We start from the raw sequence: 19,276 nt of genomic DNA on the forward strand, positions 1-19,276 counted from the left end.
GTTGGAAATGATGAAGTTTACTTTAAGAAATATTAAAAAATTCTCACAGTTATGCAAACTTGGTGTGTTATTGTTTTGAGACAGCTATACCTGAACACTACATCCCAAAGTCCAGTACTGTTAATAAACGCAAATAATCTTCCTGTACCTGTTTGTAAAGTCCATAACAACTCCCTGGTCTATGGCCTTGTTCACATTTGAGAAGGCAAAGGAGATTAGAAATATTGTTCTGCCGGGTGGGTTCACTTTGTGCTAGATCAAGAATGAACAGGGAAGCATTGCGCAAGCGTGGATAGGGTAGCATACGCCCATTAAAAGCCCCATTGACTTACACACTAAATCACAAAAGTAATGTGGTCTCTAAGTCTAGATAGAAGTTTTCAGTAGCTAAACGCTACCCATCACCGGATAGCTGACAAATTGGCCTTTCATGGCACCATTAATTTTCCGTATCATGACCGTGAAGATTTTTTGCTATCCAAGCCGGAAGTTTTCGTCACTTGTAAACAAACCTCTTCACTCAGTGGTAAACAAATTTCCTACGCTGCTCCTGGGAGGCCTAAAGGGGTCTAAAATTGCTTCAATTGACCCAATTTTCTCACCACATGTACTTCCATTCATGCTCTTCAACATGCAAGCCACAAAAACTAGATTATGATTGATAACAGGTCACAAAAGATGTTCTCCTGCTGCTTTTTGGCACTTTTCCTGAAGGAGAACAATCGAGAGGATTGATATAGACTCTAATAGGAGTATGCCACCTTAAGTGAGAGATTAATTTTTTTTTTTCATACCAAAATGATACTTTTTATAGTCGTCACAATATAAACCACAACAGAATTCTATACAATTATCATTTTAGGTCCATAAAGATGTATTTTCAGAGATTTCAGTATGCACGGTGCAGTGTGTAAATACACATATGAGCAATACTGTGTAAGCAGTAACCAGGTCTACGTCTGCAACAACATTTCCAGTCACCAATTTTGATAAGCTTGACCAAGTTGGGTGCATTTATGATTCTTGCAGGTTTTATTGGTATCCCTGATCACAGTCCACTTGGTCTGACTTGCCCTACCTGCAGAAACATCATCCAGAGAAGGGTCAGCGGGGAGGGCTTTTTCGTCTCTGGCTCTGAAAAGTGATGGAAACTACTTTTGTTTAGCTCAGCTGATTCCTCCCAAACTGACCTACAGGACATACCCCAATGTATTCCTGAACTATTTGGAACATGTTAAACTGATATTGCATGTCACTCCAGTGCAATTGTTAAGTTACTAAGAATAAGAGAAGAGAATTGAAGGTGTTCTTTGCCGAAACTGGATCATCAGGATTTGTAAACCACAGCCTCACTGTAACAGTATGTACAGTAGTGAAAAGTAAAGCTTACTGGAATGCTATCTAGATAAACTGTTCACCTCAATAGCATATCCAGTCCATTTAAAGGTTTGTGCATAGGTTGTTACAATGTATTAAAGACAGTCATAAGAGAAGAGAGGTGGATAGGGGGGCATATTTCATGATAAAACATTCAAATTTGTTGCTCGGCAAAGAACAACAACGTCAAATTACCTTATTCTCCATTGGTGGCAAGCACTGGTTCCTATAGTTACTACAGTAGATCTCCCATGGAAGCATCAGGATATCTCTTTCTGCTGTCAGAGTTGTTTGGGATTTGTTGTTACCTCATCTAACCAGTTGAGTCCATTGATACCACACCCATTCAAAGTATATAGCTGTGAATGCTGAGGACTTAGCACATCAACTTTCTCTGAAAATTGACAAACAACAGAAAATTAATGAGGAGTGAATAGGCTCAAAAACCCCTTGATGCACATATGCAGGAGCAGAAAATCCATACCTTTGTAGATTATTTGCTAAATAAGACTCAAAACATTCTCTGTGCAAGGTATTAGCACTCAGCAGCCACTCCACTTAGGATACAGACCTCATACAACATTGTGTTACAGCTGGTGTAGACTTGGTCTAGGATACTAACGTAGCACCATTATGAACCTGAGGCCTAGGCCTAAGCTTACAACATTATGGGTATTTCATGCATTGAGACTGAGTTTTTGTCCTTATTTAAACACCAGGTACTTCCAAATTTAGCAAAAATAACCTAAAATATGATTACCATGTACTTTAGGTGCTCACAGATGTCAAATTTCACTGAACTTAGTTGTTAACGTCACAGACACGGCAGGCATTTTGGTCTGATTCTGAAGGATTTTGAATTTCGTGCATTTGGCACCTACTTAGCAGATTCAAGGCAGGAATCATTATTACGGAAGCTTTGGTAGGTCAAGGCTTAATGACCCAATAGTTTATTGGGGAAAAAAACTGGTCAGAAATGCTCAGAAGGCTGTTCTAGTCTACTGTATAGAAACGCACATGCTCTTTGTGGTACTTTAAGGCTGTAATACTAATTTATTCGTAAAAATCACCCAAGCTTGAAACTTTCAGACATTTGTTTGAAAACCATTTTTACACACCATAGCAACTACTTTGGTCCAAAATTAGGACTTCTAGCACTTAAAATGAAAAATTTGGCATTTTTGCTTAAGGTAGCATACGCCCATTAAAAGCCCCATTGACTTACACACTAAATCACAAAAGTAATGTGGTCTCTAAGCCTAGATAGAAGTTTTCACTAGCTAAACGCTACCCATCACCGGATAGCTGACAAATTGGCCTTTCATGGCACCATCAATTTTTCGTATCATGACCTGAAGATCTTTTGCTATCCAAGCCGGAAGTTTTCGTCAATTGTAAACAAACCTCTTCACTCAGTGGTAAACAAATTTCCTACGCTGCTCCTGGGAGGCCTAAAGGGGTCTAAAATTGCCTCAATTGACCCAATTTTCTCACCACATGTACTTCCATTCATGCTCTTCAACATGCAAGCCACAAAAAACTAGATTATGATTGATAACAGGTCACAAAAGATGTTCTCCTGCTGCTTTTTGGCACTTTTCCTGAAGGAGAACAATCGAGAGGATTGATATAGACTCTAATAGGAGTATGCCACCTTAAGTCATGGTGATTGTTTACAACTTACCGTGTAGGACTTCTGCTGCTGCATGCACTGTTAAAACACATAATACATCGAACATACAGCGTTTGGATATACTGTGTTGTAAAGGTACGGTGAACCCTTCCACGACAACTGTTTACAAAGCATCTGAATTTTTCTTTACCAAAATTTCGAAAATATAGCTATGGAGTCGCAGTATTTGCAATCTTAGCTTTATTGTTGTCGTATATGAAAATGGTTAGGCGTTGAAGGTATGCGATATTTGAAATGGCGCTTCGGAGACGAAAGGTTTTGTTAGCTATGGGTCATCAATGTTGAAAGCATAGCTGTACATTAGGTAATGCAGGGACTTACATCTACATACACAATGTAAAATGACACTTGTTTCATCTAATGTACCGGTATGTAATTCGTCTTTCAATACCTAAACTGTACAAAACAGCCTTAGACTCTGTAACTGTAACACTGTTACACAACAAGCGAAGCAACACAAAAGAAACCCCTACCCCACCACCACCCGACCCCCACCCCCATCCCAACCCCAAAATAATAATAGTAATAAATAAATAAACAAATAGCCAAGTACAAAACAAACCCCTTATCCCACCCCCACCTGACCCCCACCCCCATCCCATTCCAAAACTAATAGTAATAAGTAAATAATCTCACAAACAGCCAAGTACAAAACAAACCCCTTATCCCACCCCCACCTGACCCCCACCCCCATCCCATTCCAAAACTAATAGTAATAAGTAAATAATCTCACAAACAGCCAAGTACAATACAAACCCCTTATCCCACCACCACCCGACCCCCACACCCACCCAAAACTGATAGTAATAAATTAATAATCAAACAAACAGCCAAGTACAAACCAAATCAATGCCAGGTTTGAAGTTCATGTTTTTGCTGATTGATAAAATTCATCCAGTTTTCTTATATTGGTCCCAGCAGATCACTTTAAATATGAGACATTTTCATTGTCTTTCTCTGTTTTGATAACTTTACAACTTATCATTCATCTCTCAGATTGTGTATTTATTACCAGGAGGGATTCTCTTGTTTTCTTGGGTTTGTTTCTCAAGCACTGAACTAGCTTCACTTCCATGTTTAGCACCTTGGAGCAATCTTATAAAACCCATTCAATTTCCTGTTTTTCCTCTGATAGTTGTGTTCTTTCAATCTGCTGGCGCTCAGAATGCGTGAAATTGCTTGCACTCTGCAGTTGAGCCTACTATCTCTAAACCATGAAATTGGTCTGTATTCTGCTGTGAAAGAAAGAATACAGGGTTTATCTGTATGCTTACCTGAGTTACTTATGCTTGAGTGAGTTGAGACTGGTAAAACTTTATCTGACATGTAAAGTTAGTGCAGCAGATCCCAAGATGTTGAACTACACCTCAAAAGGAATTTCACATAAATGCTTACAGCAAAATAGTAATAAATACAAGGAGTGCTTCAATGCTTTAAATACAATAGCAAAGAAAACAGTTGGCAGACTTCAGGCTTTAATTTGGTAAATTGTTGGAAATCTCCAGTAATATTCAATTTACAAAGAATCAAGCCCAGGTTCTTGTAGTGGTTATTATTTTTAGCTAAGTGCATGCTCTTGTAGCTGTTGAGTTACTGTGACCTTCTTGGTTGACTTTCTTATGACAAATTTCAAATAACATCTTTATTGCCATTTTATCTGATTTGTGGGAAATTGTCAGACACTGATTTGTATAGTTTTGTGACCATTATGGATACATCGATATAAACAAACAGTAAAATAGGTTGTGTTAGGTCATGAAAACTGCAGGCTTAAGTTTGTTGAAATATGAGAGAAACTATCTATGAATGTATCAGTAAATGGAAAGAATTGTATTGCCAGAGAAAGCACATTACATGGCCATACCTTATTATGTTATGCATATTTACAGACTTATATGTTCAAATGAATGGACTTGGCTCATACTGTTATGTATGTGAGACAATATTAACTACTAACAGTCATTGATTTCATGATAAACTTGCAAAACAATAATAATAATAATAATACATAATTTTTATATCTAGCGCAAAACAAACTATGAAATATTCTCATGGCAACATATATTACGTTTTAGTAAAAGACACGTCTTGAGAACTGAACCAATGTAGTTCATTTGACTAGACAATTTTCCTGGATCTAAATAATTAATGAAGTAGAATATTTTTAAATTTCAAATTAGCATATTGCATTTAGCAATTGGAAAGGTGTCTGGGCCTGAAATGCTGGAAGCTTTTTTTTTTTGGTGATGCACACACAAATATAGCTGCCCTAATTTGGGGAGGGAATGGGGTGGCAGTGGGGCGTTGTGGGAAAGGTAAGATCATGTTAATGGCATCACTGTCCTTGTATAGTTGCCAGTCTTATTAGGATAGCTTACTGTAAGTTGATCAGCTCATGGTGATAAAGTGGTGAACATCTTCATTATGTGAAAAATTGATAAATAGTGTTAAAATGACAATGTTGCTAGTTTGCCACCCAACATAGAGCATCCTTTAAATGCGTTTACAAGCTGCTTGTATTACAATCTCATGAATGTTAGCCTTGTTAGCCCTCAACTTGCATAATGAGTTTGGTTTCTTCCTACATATCCTCTCCTTAAACACGTTGAATACATAATTTCAAAATTGAAATCCAAACTTTATGTGAGAACCTATGAAGAAAATACATATATTAAGTTTGTTTTTAACCAACTCTATTCCCATGGGATAATGTAGGATTTTGTTTCTCAGCATGAACTCACTGTAACTGAATCAAATATGGTGAGCAACTTGATCATTGTTTCAATCGGCATTCATAAAGGGTGACCTGTTTGCATTAAATTTGTCTACAGTATCAACACTTACTGAAAGTGTACTTGAAAGTTACTATAGAAATGCATGTACAGTAAATTAGAAAATAACACACGATTTTAAGTAATTGTGAACACATTTAAATCATTGGGAATAATCAAGTGCACATGATAAATACACAGTGGGGACATGCTGTAGTATGAGTCACTTCATGTTAGTATGGTAAAGCAATTGTTGCTGTTAGCCTGATATGTAGTCACCAAGACACTGGGCTGGATTGGGTATTTTATGAAGGATAATTCTTTCAATACATTCATATCAAGTGTTCTCCAGGCAAGTAGCCTACAAAACTGGTAACTTTTAAGCACGGTTGACCCAGTTCATTTTCATAGCCCACCAAGTCACAGTGGGTGTATACACCATTCAACACACACACAATCACACACGCATACACACAATAGAACATTAAAAGAAATGACTGGATTTGGATGAAAAAGCTGGGTAGAAGTGGGTTTAAGACTTCTGAATTGTAGATGTGAATCTTTAGGATTAGGACTGTGACTAAAAGTCGGTAAACAGGCAGAGAATGGAATGACTGTATTGTAGTTCAGCATGGGTGTAGATGCAATCAGTCAAGTTACCCATGGATCATGCATGGAATGGCTGTATTTTAGTTCAGCGTGGGTGTAGATGCAATCAGTCAGAGGAGATCTGTGAGATCCCCTAAGTTATGATTCATACTGTAGCCAAGTTACCCATGGATCATGCATGGAATGGCTGTATTTTAGTTCAGCGTGGGTGTAGATGCAATCAGTCAGAGGAGGTCTGTGAGATCCCCTAAGTTATGATTCATACTGTAGCCAAGTTACCCATGGATCATGCATGGAATGGCTGTATTTTAGTTCAGCGTGGGTGTAGATGCAATCAGTCAGAAGAGATCTGTGAGATCCCCTAAGTTATGATTCATACTGTAGCCAAGTTAACCATGGATCATGAATGGAATGGCTGTATTTTAGTTCAGCGTGGGTGTAGATGCAATCAGTCAGAGGAGATCTGTGAGATCCCCTAAGTTATGATTCATACTGTAGCCAAGTTTCCCAAGGATCATGAATGGAATGGCTGTATTGTAGTTCAGCGTGGGTGTAGATGCAATCAGTCAGAGGAGGTCTGTGAGATCCCCTAAGTTATGATTCATACTGTAGCCAAGTTACCCATGGATCATGCATGGAATGGCTGTATTTGTGGTTCAGCGTGGGTGTAGATGCAATCAGTCAGAAGAGATCTGTGAGATCCCCTAAGTTATGATTCATACTGTAGCCAAGTTAACCATGGATCATGAATGGAATGGCTGTATTTTAGTTCAGCGTGGGTGTAGATGCAATCAGTCAGAAGAGATCTGTGAGATCCTCTAAGATATGATTCATACTGTAGCCAAGTTTCCCATGGATCATGAATGGAATGGCTGTATTGTAGTTCAGTGTGGGTGTAGATGCAATCAGTCAGAAGAGATCTGTGTGATCCCCTAAGATATGATTCATACTGTAGCCAAGTTTCCCATGGATCATGAATGGAATGGCTGTATTTGTAGTTCAGTGTGGGTGTAGATGCAATCAGTCAGAAGAGATCTGTGTGATCCCCTAAGTTATGATTCATACTGTAGCCAAGTTTCCCATGGATCATGAATGGAATGGCTGTATTTGTAGTTCAGTGTGGGTGTAGATGCAATCAGTCAGAAGAGATCTGTGTGATCCCCTAAGTTATGATTCATACTGTAGCCAAGTTTCCCATGGATCATGAATGGAATGGCTGTATTGTAGTTCAGTGTGGGTGTAGATGCAATCAGTCAGAAGAGATCTGTGTGATCCCCTAAGTTATGATTCATACTGTAGCCAAGTTTCCCATGGATCATGAATGGAATGGCTGTATTTTAGTTCAGTGTGGGTGTAGATGCAATCAGTCAGAGGAGATCTGTGAGATCCCCTAAGTTATGATTCATACTGTAGCCAAGTTTCCCATGGATCATGCATGGAATGGCTGTATTTGTAGTTCAGTGTGGGTGTAGATGCAATCAGTCAGAAGAGATCTGTGAGATCCCCTAAGATATGATTCATACTGTAGCCAAGTTTCCCATGGATCATGCATGGAATGGCTGTATTTGTAGTTCAGTGTGGGTGTAGATGCAATCAGTCAGAAGAGATCTGTGAGATCCCCTAAGATATGATTCATACTGTAGCCAAGTTTCCCATGGATCATGAATGGAATGGCTGTATTTGTAGTTCAGTGTGGGTGTAGATGCAATCAGTCAGAAGAGATCTGTGAGATCCCCTAAGATATGATTCATACTGTAGCCAAGTTTCCCATGGATCATGCATGGAATGGCTGTATTTGTAGTTCAGTGTGGGTGTAGATGCAATCAGTCAGAAGAGATCTGTGAGATCCCCTAAGATATGATTCATACTGTAGCCAAGTTTCCCATGGATCATGCATGGAATGGCTGTATTTGTAGTTCAGTGTGGGTGTAGATGCAATCAGTCAGAAGAGATCTGTGAGATCCCCTAAGATATGATTCATACTGTAGCCAAGTTTCCCATGGATCATGCATGGAATGGCTGTATTTGTAGTTCAGTGTGGGTGTAGATGCAATCAGTCAGAAGAGATCTGTGAGATCCCCTAAGATATGATTCATACTGTAGCCAAGTTTCCCATGGATCATGCATGGAATGGCTGTATTTGTAGTTCAGTGTGGGTGTAGATGCAATCAGTCAGAAGAGATCTGTGAGATCCTCTAAGATATGATTCATACTGTAGCCAAGTTTCCCATGGATCATGAATGGAATGGCTGTATTTGTAGTTCAGTGTGGGTGTAGATGCAATCAGTCAGAAGAGATCTGTGAGATCCCCTAAGATATGATTCATACTGTAGCCAAGTTTCCCATGGATCATGCATGGAATGGCTGTATTTGTAGTTCAGTGTGGGTGTAGATGCAATCAGTCAGAAGAGATCTGTGAGATCCCCTAAGATATGATTCATACTGTAGCCAAGTTTCCCATGGATCATGCATGGAATGGCTGTATTTGTAGTTCAGCGTGGGTGTAGATGCAATCAGTCAGAAGAGATCTGTGAGATCCCCTAAGATATGATTCATACTGTAGCCAAGTTTCCCATGGATCATGCATGGAATGGCTGTATTTGTAGTTCAGCGTGGGTGTAGATGCAATCAGTCAGAGGAGGTCTGTGAGATCCCCTAAGTTATGATTCATACTGTAGCCAAGTTACCCATGGATCATGCATGGAATGGCTGTATTTGTGGTTCAGCGTGGGTGTAGATGCAATCAGTCAGAAGAGATCTGTGAGATCCCCTAAGTTATGATTCATACTGTAGCCAAGTTAACCATGGATCATGAATGGAATGGCTGTATTTTAGTTCAGCGTGGGTGTAGATGCAATCAGTCAGAAGAGATCTGTGAGATCCTCTAAGATATGATTCATACTGTAGCCAAGTTTCCCATGGATCATGAATGGAATGGCTGTATTGTAGTTCAGTGTGGGTGTAGATGCAATCAGTCAGAAGAGATCTGTGTGATCCCCTAAGATATGATTCATACTGTAGCCAAGTTTCCCATGGATCATGAATGGAATGGCTGTATTTGTAGTTCAGTGTGGGTGTAGATGCAATCAGTCAGAAGAGATCTGTGTGATCCCCTAAGTTATGATTCATACTGTAGCCAAGTTTCCCATGGATCATGAATGGAATGGCTGTATTTGTAGTTCAGTGTGGGTGTAGATGCAATCAGTCAGAAGAGATCTGTGTGATCCCCTAAGTTATGATTCATACTGTAGCCAAGTTTCCCATGGATCATGAATGGAATGGCTGTATTGTAGTTCAGTGTGGGTGTAGATGCAATCAGTCAGAAGAGATCTGTGTGATCCCCTAAGTTATGATTCATACTGTAGCCAAGTTTCCCATGGATCATGAATGGAATGGCTGTATTTTAGTTCAGTGTGGGTGTAGATGCAATCAGTCAGAGGAGATCTGTGAGATCCCCTAAGTTATGATTCATACTGTAGCCAAGTTTCCCATGGATCATGCATGGAATGGCTGTATTTGTAGTTCAGTGTGGGTGTAGATGCAATCAGTCAGAAGAGATCTGTGAGATCCCCTAAGATATGATTCATACTGTAGCCAAGTTTCCCATGGATCATGCATGGAATGGCTGTATTTGTAGTTCAGTGTGGGTGTAGATGCAATCAGTCAGAAGAGATCTGTGAGATCCCCTAAGATATGATTCATACTGTAGCCAAGTTTCCCATGGATCATGAATGGAATGGCTGTATTTGTAGTTCAGTGTGGGTGTAGATGCAATCAGTCAGAAGAGATCTGTGAGATCCCCTAAGATATGATTCATACTGTAGCCAAGTTTCCCATGGATCATGCATGGAATGGCTGTATTTGTAGTTCAGTGTGGGTGTAGATGCAATCAGTCAGAAGAGATCTGTGAGATCCCCTAAGATATGATTCATACTGTAGCCAAGTTTCCCATGGATCATGCATGGAATGGCTGTATTTGTAGTTCAGTGTGGGTGTAGATGCAATCAGTCAGAAGAGATCTGTGAGATCCCCTAAGATATGATTCATACTGTAGCCAAGTTTCCCATGGATCATGCATGGAATGGCTGTATTTGTAGTTCAGTGTGGGTGTAGATGCAATCAGTCAGAAGAGATCTGTGAGATCCCCTAAGATATGATTCATACTGTAGCCAAGTTTCCCATGGATCATGCATGGAATGGCTGTATTTGTAGTTCAGTGTGGGTGTAGATGCAATCAGTCAGAAGAGATCTGTGAGATCCTCTAAGATATGATTCATACTGTAGCCAAGTTTCCCATGGATCATGAATGGAATGGCTGTATTTGTAGTTCAGTGTGGGTGTAGATGCAATCAGTCAGAAGAGATCTGTGAGATCCCCTAAGATATGATTCATACTGTAGCCAAGTTTCCCATGGATCATGCATGGAATGGCTGTATTTGTAGTTCAGTGTGGGTGTAGATGCAATCAGTCAGAAGAGATCTGTGAGATCCCCTAAGATATGATTCATGCTGTAGCCAAGTTTCCCATGGATCATGCATGGAATGGCTGTATTTGTAGTTCAGTGTGGGTGTAGATGCAATCAGTCAGAAGAGATCTGTGAGATCCCCTAAGATATGATTCATACTGTAGCCAAGTTTCCCATGGATCATGCATGGAATGGCTGTATTTGTAGTTCAGTGTGGGTGTAGATGCAATCAGTCAGAAGAGATCTGTGAGATCCCCTAAGTTATGATTCATACTGTAGCCAAGTTTCCCATGGATCATGAATGGAATGGCTGTATTTTAGTTCAGCGTGGGTATAGATGCAATCAGCCAAGTGAACCAGGAATCATTTTGCAAGAGTAAGCATAGTTTTACTTGTACAATAATATTGTATGAATATTGGTTATCACAGCCTGTAACTTCTGAAATCAAAGTTTGTAATTTGGTCCTTATCACATTCACAATGCACACCATGTAATGTTTAACAATACATAATTGAAGACATAAAAGCAATAGTTCATCTGTGTAACCTATCAATGATTACTACTATAGTTAGTTGATTTATTGAGTGATTGATATTCATGCAGTTGTTTTCCTCAGAAGGTTCATACAGGGGGGTGTCATGCTACTTTTTGTAAATACCATATACTGTATTGGGTAAAACTTTATGCCTCACTCTTATCTGACTCCATATCTTACTGACTTTGTCTTTATGTTTCTCCCTAGAGAAATTACAAAATGTGTATCATTAATACATATAAAATCATAGCGTATTCTATCATATCATGTCAAATTGTTTCCATTTTGCTTAAAAATAGAATAATGCCATATTCTATGAATTTCTGGACATACACTATACATCCATAGCAATAGAATTTGAAATAAAATATTCTATAAAATGTATTGGAATGAAACCATTGACACTATTATTAAAGTGTAATTACCCCTAATTCAATATGTAACACAACACTGACCATGCATTCATGCCTGACAAAGAATTGATGGATTAACTTTCACAGATGATAGGTCAGTGTACTTTAACACAACAGATTCAGGGGAAGTGGAAATCTGATACAGATATGGTTAAACAGATAAATTATTCAGTGATAAATTTTGGTGCTCTGTAAATACTAGTTAGGATTGCTTGTGCTTAAAGTACTATGGACACCTAGCCAATTGTTCCCATATTCAGTACATTTGTTGTGTGTCATAATAATCTCATTCAAAATCTGTTGACATTTTTCAAAAAGCTCTTTCTGTTTCTAAGATATACACATTTGAAGTTTTGATTTATTTGGAAACTCATTAAATATGTGCAAACTATGACATGGAGAATTGAGCTCGTAACAATTTCTTCTTTTAGGCCTTAATAATGTGATGTTCCTCTTTTCAAAGAAGACAATCAAATATTTCAAGAAATTTCCTTAGGCCCACAACCCTGTGTTCAGTGTCCTTGAAATGAAGGTTGTGAGAACAAAGCAATAACATAAAATTTGGCTGATTTAATTTTAATTTTAAGACAGTTTGCAGCCTACTGTATAAAGACTTCAAGAATTCAATATTTAGGCTTTAGACCATCGTTGTGCAAATTTTGTCTGAGTTCCTGCTAGGGGCATTTAATTTTTGATTCTTTTTTTTTAAGACTTATTTTCAAAGTGCTCTTCACTTAGATAAGTTTGAACTTTTGTGGAAAAAGAACAATGCAGTTTTTCTTACTATACTGACAATAGTGATATGATAACATACAGTACTCCTACAGTCCCATATTTCTATTGACCTATGTAACACTCATACTCATAGACCTATCAGGTTGTAAGTTCATGTATAACATGCACATAGTACACACAGTACTTGACATGTCATAGCAAAACTCAAAATACATGTATGTATAGATATGGTTGAATATATGCTGTATGAAATATACTGTATCAAATAGTGCTGTATCCCAAACTGTATCAAATAGCGCTGCATCCCATTCTATACACAGTATCAAATAGTGCTGTACCCTAGATTCTATGCTGTATCAAATAGTGCTGTATCACATTCTATGTGTGGTATCAAATAGTGCTGTATCCCCATTATATGTACGGTACCAAATAGTGCTGTATCCCATTCTATATGTGGTATCAAATAGTGCTGTATCACATTCTATATCAAATAGTGCTGTATCCCATTCTATGTGTGGTATCAAATAGTGCTGTATCCCATTCTATATCAAATAGTGCTGTATCCCATTCTATATCAAATAGTGCTGTATCCCATTCTATGTGTGGTATCAAATAGCGCTGTATCCCATTCTATATCAAATAGTGCTGTATCCCATTCTATATGTGGTATCAAATAGTGCTGTATCCCATTCTATATCAAATAGTGCTGTATCCCATTCTATATGTGGTATCAAATAGTGCTGTATCCCATTCTATGTCAAATAGTGCTGTATCCCATTCTATGTGTGGTATCAAATAGCGCTGTATCCCATTCTATATCAAATAGTGCTGTATCCCATTCTATATGTGGTATCAAATAGTGCTGTATCCCATTCTATATCAAATAGTGCTGTATCCCATTCTATATGTGGTATCAAATAGTGCTATATCCCATTCTTTATCAAATAGTGCTGTATCCCATTCTATGTGTGGTATCAAATAGTGCTATATCCCATTCTATATCAAATAGTGCTGTATCACATTCTATGTGTGGTATCAAATAGTGCTGTATCCCATTCTATATCAAATAGTGCTGTATCCCATTCTATATGTGGTATCAAATAGTGCTATATCCCATTCTTTATCAAATAGTGCTGTATCCCATTCTATATGTGGTATCAAATAGTGCTATATCCCATTCTATATCAAATAGTGCTGTATCCCATTCTATATGTGGTATCAAATAGTGCTATATCCCATTCTATATCAAATAGCGCTGTATCCCATTCTATATCAAATAGTGCTGTATCCGATTCTATATCAAATAGTGCTGTATCCCATTCTATGTGTGGTATCAAATAGTGCTGTACCCTAGAGTCTATGCTGTATCAAATAGCTCTGTATCCCATTCTATATGTGGTATCAAATAGTGCTGTATCCCATATGTGGTATCAAATAGCGCTGTATCCCATTCTATATGTGGTATCAAATAGCGCTGTATCCCATTCTATATCAAATAGTGCTGTATCCCATTATATGTATGGTATCAAATAGTGCTGTATCCCATTCTATATCAAATAGTGCTGTATCCCATTCTATATCAAATAGTGCTGTACCCTAGATTCTATGCTATATCAAATAATGCTGTATCCCATTCTATATCAAATAGTGCTGTATCCCATTATATGTATGGTATCAAATAGTGCTGTATCCCATTCTATATCAAATAGTGCTGTATCCCATTCTATGTACTGTATCAAATAGTGCTGCATCCCATTCTACATGTGGTATCAAATAGTTCTGTATCCCATTCCATACACGCTATGAAATATGCCGGTTTAAATAGTTGTCCCAGTTTTGTACGCTGTGTAAATTAAGCATGAAGAGACCACATTGTGTCTAATTGCTTACACCATATATGAGATACGCTGTACACAAATACATGCTCTATCAAATATGCTAAATTTAGATGTATCCTGTTTAGTGTGCTTTATGAAATACTTTAGGCTGTACCTGTATACCTTTATTTATTTAAATCAATCAGAATAAAGGTAAGCCTTTTAGTGCCCAGTCATTTGAAAGTTTCTGTCCTAGTTTTGACATTCCTGCCAAAGATAGCACTTTCTTTTGTCCTCATTATGAGCTGCTCAGCCCCCACAGATTAAAGGTGATTGGTACTTTGAGGAGTTGAATAAAGGTGATTGGTACTTTGAGGAGTTGAATAAGGCTCAATTGACTAAATGGTTGACTCACTTGTATCATTTTGTATCTTGAATTTGCTGAAAGTGTTCTTTATATTTCCCTGTCAAGTCCAATTGGTATCCAGGTCACCAATTTTCTTTGGATAAATTTGCAAGATATATGTTCATGTTTGCTTTTATGTATTTATGTTTTTGTTTAATGCAGTGAGTTCAATCCTTAAAATACTACATGGTGACTCAAGGAATTAGAATAAAACAATTAGAGAACAGAGCCTGGATGTTCAATTCAATTGCAACATTGCAGTGTGCCATATTCCAAGTTTTCTTTATCAGTCAATTTCTTCTCCATGCAGATGATACATATACATATCAAAGCTATAGTAATCTGTAGTTAACATTCAAATCATTACACCGTAGGTTTATCATTTTAGGCCAGGGGCCTTCCTTCACAGTAAATGCATGCCTACTATACAGATTAGAATTATAATAATCCTGTTGTGTGTAATGCAAGGGCAGGTCTAATTGCTTACTAACTTCTTTGTAAGAGCTTTACAACTTCCTGTAGGGGGGGGGTGGGGGGGTGCAATATCTTGGATTATCAAGTGGCAATATTCTGTGCATTAACACTGATCTAATTTTTGACTAATATAGTGTTGTGGGTTTATTAGATGGACATGCATGTGTCTCAGTTACAAGAGAGAAAAAAGGGGGCTGAGAATGTTCAGTGTGAGGATAGTTCAATATTATTTTACTTAACACTTATTTACATATGTGTGGTAAAAGGAAGAGGATAGGAAGGGGATGGGAGTAAGGGGTTGTTGGGAGAGTATAGTCCTGAGATGGATCTAGAAGGAAAAATGTTTTTAATGTACAGAAGTACATGAAAGGTGATGAACGATTTAAGACCAATAGTTACTAAATGGAAGAGGATGGGGGGGGGGGGGATGGGGGGAATACAGGATATGGATCTTTTTGACATTGCTATGTGATAACGATTTAAGACCAATAGTTATTAAATGGAAGACGATGGGGGGGGGGGGGGGATTATAGGAGATGAGGGGTTTGGACCAATAGTTACTAAAGATGAATGATTCAGGATGCAGGTATTCCTTTCTCCTATCGTGTCTTATTTGTTGTTGTAATTTGCATATATTTTAATCCTCAGTTGGTTTGGTAAAGTTTCAAACACATGCAGATGCTTGATGTCTCAAAGAAAGAGGGAAGTCTAGAGAGAAGATATTCATATCATAACTTTCAAAATTTATCAAAATTTACAACTCTCATTTCAGATGAGGTACATCTTGAATGCAACACACTGGAACTCCAGATTACCAGCTTTCCACCATGGACACTTTGCTTTCATTGATTTTGCTGCGTGAGTATGATCAGGACTAGCTTGCTCCTCAACTTTGACATTTACAGCATGCCATTTGTACCCAAATGATTGATATAAGTGAATTTAAATGGATGTGATTGCATTTCATTACTAACTTTAACAAAAAGTTAGATTAGCTAGATTCATTCTTCTTTATACTGATATTTTCATGCTCAACTTTGACATTTACAGCATGCCATTTGTACCCAAATGATTGATATAAGTGAATTTAAATGGATGTGATTGCATTTCATTACTAACTTTAACAAAAAGTTAGATTAGCTAGATTCATTCTTCTTTATACTGATATTTTCATGCATCTTTGCTTGCAGGATCTTTGAAGCATTTCTAGAATAGTGCAATTTCTGTCCTTATAGGTTGCATAGATAGATTTCCCCATCTTTAGTACAAGTATTATTATGACGTATCGAGATGTATACATACTTTGTGTTTAACATGCATACTACTCAAGTGCAGCCAGGTTGAGGTTCCTACACTACATAAGTAATTACTATTCAAGAAATAAAATCTCTGAGAAAAATGCTAAGACTGCACTGTCTGCCATTTTGTTGCAGAACATTTAGTACTCTAGTGCTAATCAACTTGGTATTAACAGCAAGATATTTGCCGTTCTCTATATTTTTAATATTGTATACATGTATTACACATATGAATCAGAATTAAACTGGAGCTATAAGCCTATAAGAATAATGCCAAGAATTATGTATGCACTAAAGCATCAAACTTGAAAGTATATATGCTGTATTTCAGTAGCAAAATGTTTTGCAAAATAAGTAACTGCCATATATTTTTATATAAATGTGTTTATTATTTTAGGGCCACAAATAGATTAAAAATGTGGCTAACTGCAATTTTCTTTTTTATTGACAAAGAGGCCACTAATGTCCAATGAAAGATTCCAATTTGAATTGATAGTTTAAAATAAGTAACCTTGATCATGCATTGCCATGACTAGTGTAACTGATTTGGTGTTTATACCAAGCTGTTGCTGCTATTGCCATGGTTCATTTACAGTCATTATGGTTTGAAATATCTTTGTTATGTTCTATGTTCCTATCCTTAGCTTTGGATCTGTCCGGAAACCAATGTTTATAAATATTATCCGAAGACCTCTGGACAGGTTAATTTCATTTTACTTCTTTGTTCGTTACGGGGATGATTTCAGACCAAGTTTAGTCCGTCATAGAATGGATAATAAAGAGGTAAGATGTTTGAGACAAACTTGATATTATAGCCCGGGCTTGATCGAGCGGAAGCTGATTTCAAGTGGTCCTCCTTATTGTGAATTTTGGTTATTTAGCTAATTCTCTGATGGCATATGCCTCTTATCTTACAAATATCAGCTCAAGTATACCAACATTAGGACCAAACTGTTTTAATGCTTTCAATCTGTTATAGGTTTATTTTTGTCAATTTTTGCAGTTGCTGACAATTTTCATCTCATAATGTAAAATATGTCTATCAACATGTCCATATATTATATCCTCTTTGCCTTTGCAAAGCTTGATGGGAATCTACCTATAACAGTAACAAGTAATAAAAGTCTCAACGAGTTTCATGTTTTTGAGAGAAATTAAATAAAAAACGTCACTTTGAAGGTTCTTTCACTGTATTGTCTCTGTACCTATAGTGTACCTTATTGAATGATGTTATGCAATCATACTTCTTAGGTCTAAGGTCATCTGAGGTCAACAAAAGTCAAAGTTTGAAAACCTTATAAACATGTTAATTCATTGATCTTGGAGAGTATAAGAATCCTATTGATTTGGTGGAGGAAACAGCTCTTTTAACATTACAACTGTTCCATTTCGTTTTAGTTTGTTTTTAAAGTGAATGAAACAAGTAAAAGACAATAACATATAAAAGACTATAAAGACATATTAGAAGACTACAATAATGAGAAGATTTCTAATAACAGTTCCTTGTAAACATAATTTGCTTGTTTTTGTCATTGTGACAAAAGATACCAAGAGTGACCTTGTTAATCACAGCATTTGGCATCAGTAGATAATTGGCTTTTGTTTCATGGATTGTAATGTTAATGTTAGAACTTGTATCACATGTTTTGTCAGTATGGACAAATTGAAAAAGTCAAGGAAAGAAAAATAAATAAAGAATTTTTTTTTGAAGGAATAAAATAAAATAAGCAAACCAAAGAAAAAGAAAGTGGTCCCTTGTGGAGAATGGCTTACTCCGATTTCCTTGTTACCCTGCAGCAGTTTAATAATGAGTCTGCAGAAGCTACTAATGTTGTTCCAATAATATCCAATGGGATTATAGGATTTTCCCTCTGGGAAATACTTGGCCGTTTAATTAGACAGAAGACAGAGCAGGAAGTAATTTAGAGAGTTCTCAGGAATTAAACTGGTGCCAGATTCAGTAGTTACTAGTAGACTTTACAAGACCCTAATGGCTTGTTTGTTGCATTCGTATTTTGTTTCTTGACTTTGTGTACATGCATTGATTAAATCTTGAGTACGGAGTTAATAGAATTAAAAGTCTCTACTATGTCCTGTGTTGTAAATGGATTCCAATCAGTTGTCTCTTTGTTTGTATCAAGTCATGTTCAAAGGTTCTGTCTAATTGGAAAGCTAGACAAGCATTCTGAGATTATTTGCATGGTGTATTATTTGTGTATATACAAATGTTGTATACAAGGGGCACTGTAGGTGATATCACAGGACCTTGCATGCCTTCCACAGACATTGTTTGAATTACTCTTGCAATACAATGTGTTGAACTTTGATTTTAATAATGCTTTGAGGATTATGACCATAAATTATCCAGCTGCTTGTTTGCAAAGCTCTTTACCAGTGACATGATAATTAGTCCAGGCTGTCATGGCAGTCAATATTCTGGAAGTTCAGTAATAACCCTTCAGTTGCTGCTCTGCCAGATGTTAGGGTTTTATGTAACAGGAACTTGGAAATTTCAGATTCTAGATATGTTGGCTTAGTTCTCTTATTTTTCTGTGCTGTAGGTTTAATCTGTGTAATATTTGTCTGTTGGATAAGGCAAAAGCAAGGATCAGTTTTCTATTTATTGTTATACTTTTTTAATTGCTGTATATCCCTAGAGCATTGATTGCTCTCGGTATATGG

General features: G+C 37.3%; 1 protein-coding gene and 1 long non-coding RNA gene across 5 annotated transcripts in view; one reads left to right on the forward strand and one right to left on the reverse strand.

Moving 5' to 3' along the window:
* LOC139964363 (heparan sulfate 2-O-sulfotransferase 1-like) overlaps window positions 1-19,276 on the forward strand; it is a 76,079-nt gene that overhangs the window by 24,547 nt on the left and 32,256 nt on the right. For all 4 annotated transcript variants that reach the window (XM_071965912.1, XM_071965911.1, XM_071965910.1 and 1 more), the window contains exons 4-5: window positions 16,069-16,154; window positions 17,239-17,377. In XM_071965912.1, the coding sequence (XP_071822013.1) occupies window positions 16,069-16,154; window positions 17,239-17,377 (225 nt within the window). The remainder of the gene's footprint in view (window positions 1-16,068; window positions 16,155-17,238; window positions 17,378-19,276) is intronic.
* Window positions 851-2,394, reverse strand: LOC139964365 (uncharacterized). Its single transcript, XR_011791952.1, has 3 exons — window positions 2,138-2,394; window positions 1,573-1,771; window positions 851-1,134 (listed from the first exon to the last, which is right to left on the reverse strand). It is a non-coding gene; the product is annotated as an uncharacterized lncRNA (long non-coding RNA).

The sequence above is a fragment of the Apostichopus japonicus genome, chromosome 22 (assembly GCF_037975245.1).
Source record: "Apostichopus japonicus isolate 1M-3 chromosome 22, ASM3797524v1, whole genome shotgun sequence".
Lineage (NCBI taxonomy): Eukaryota > Metazoa > Echinodermata > Holothuroidea > Aspidochirotida > Stichopodidae > Apostichopus > Apostichopus japonicus.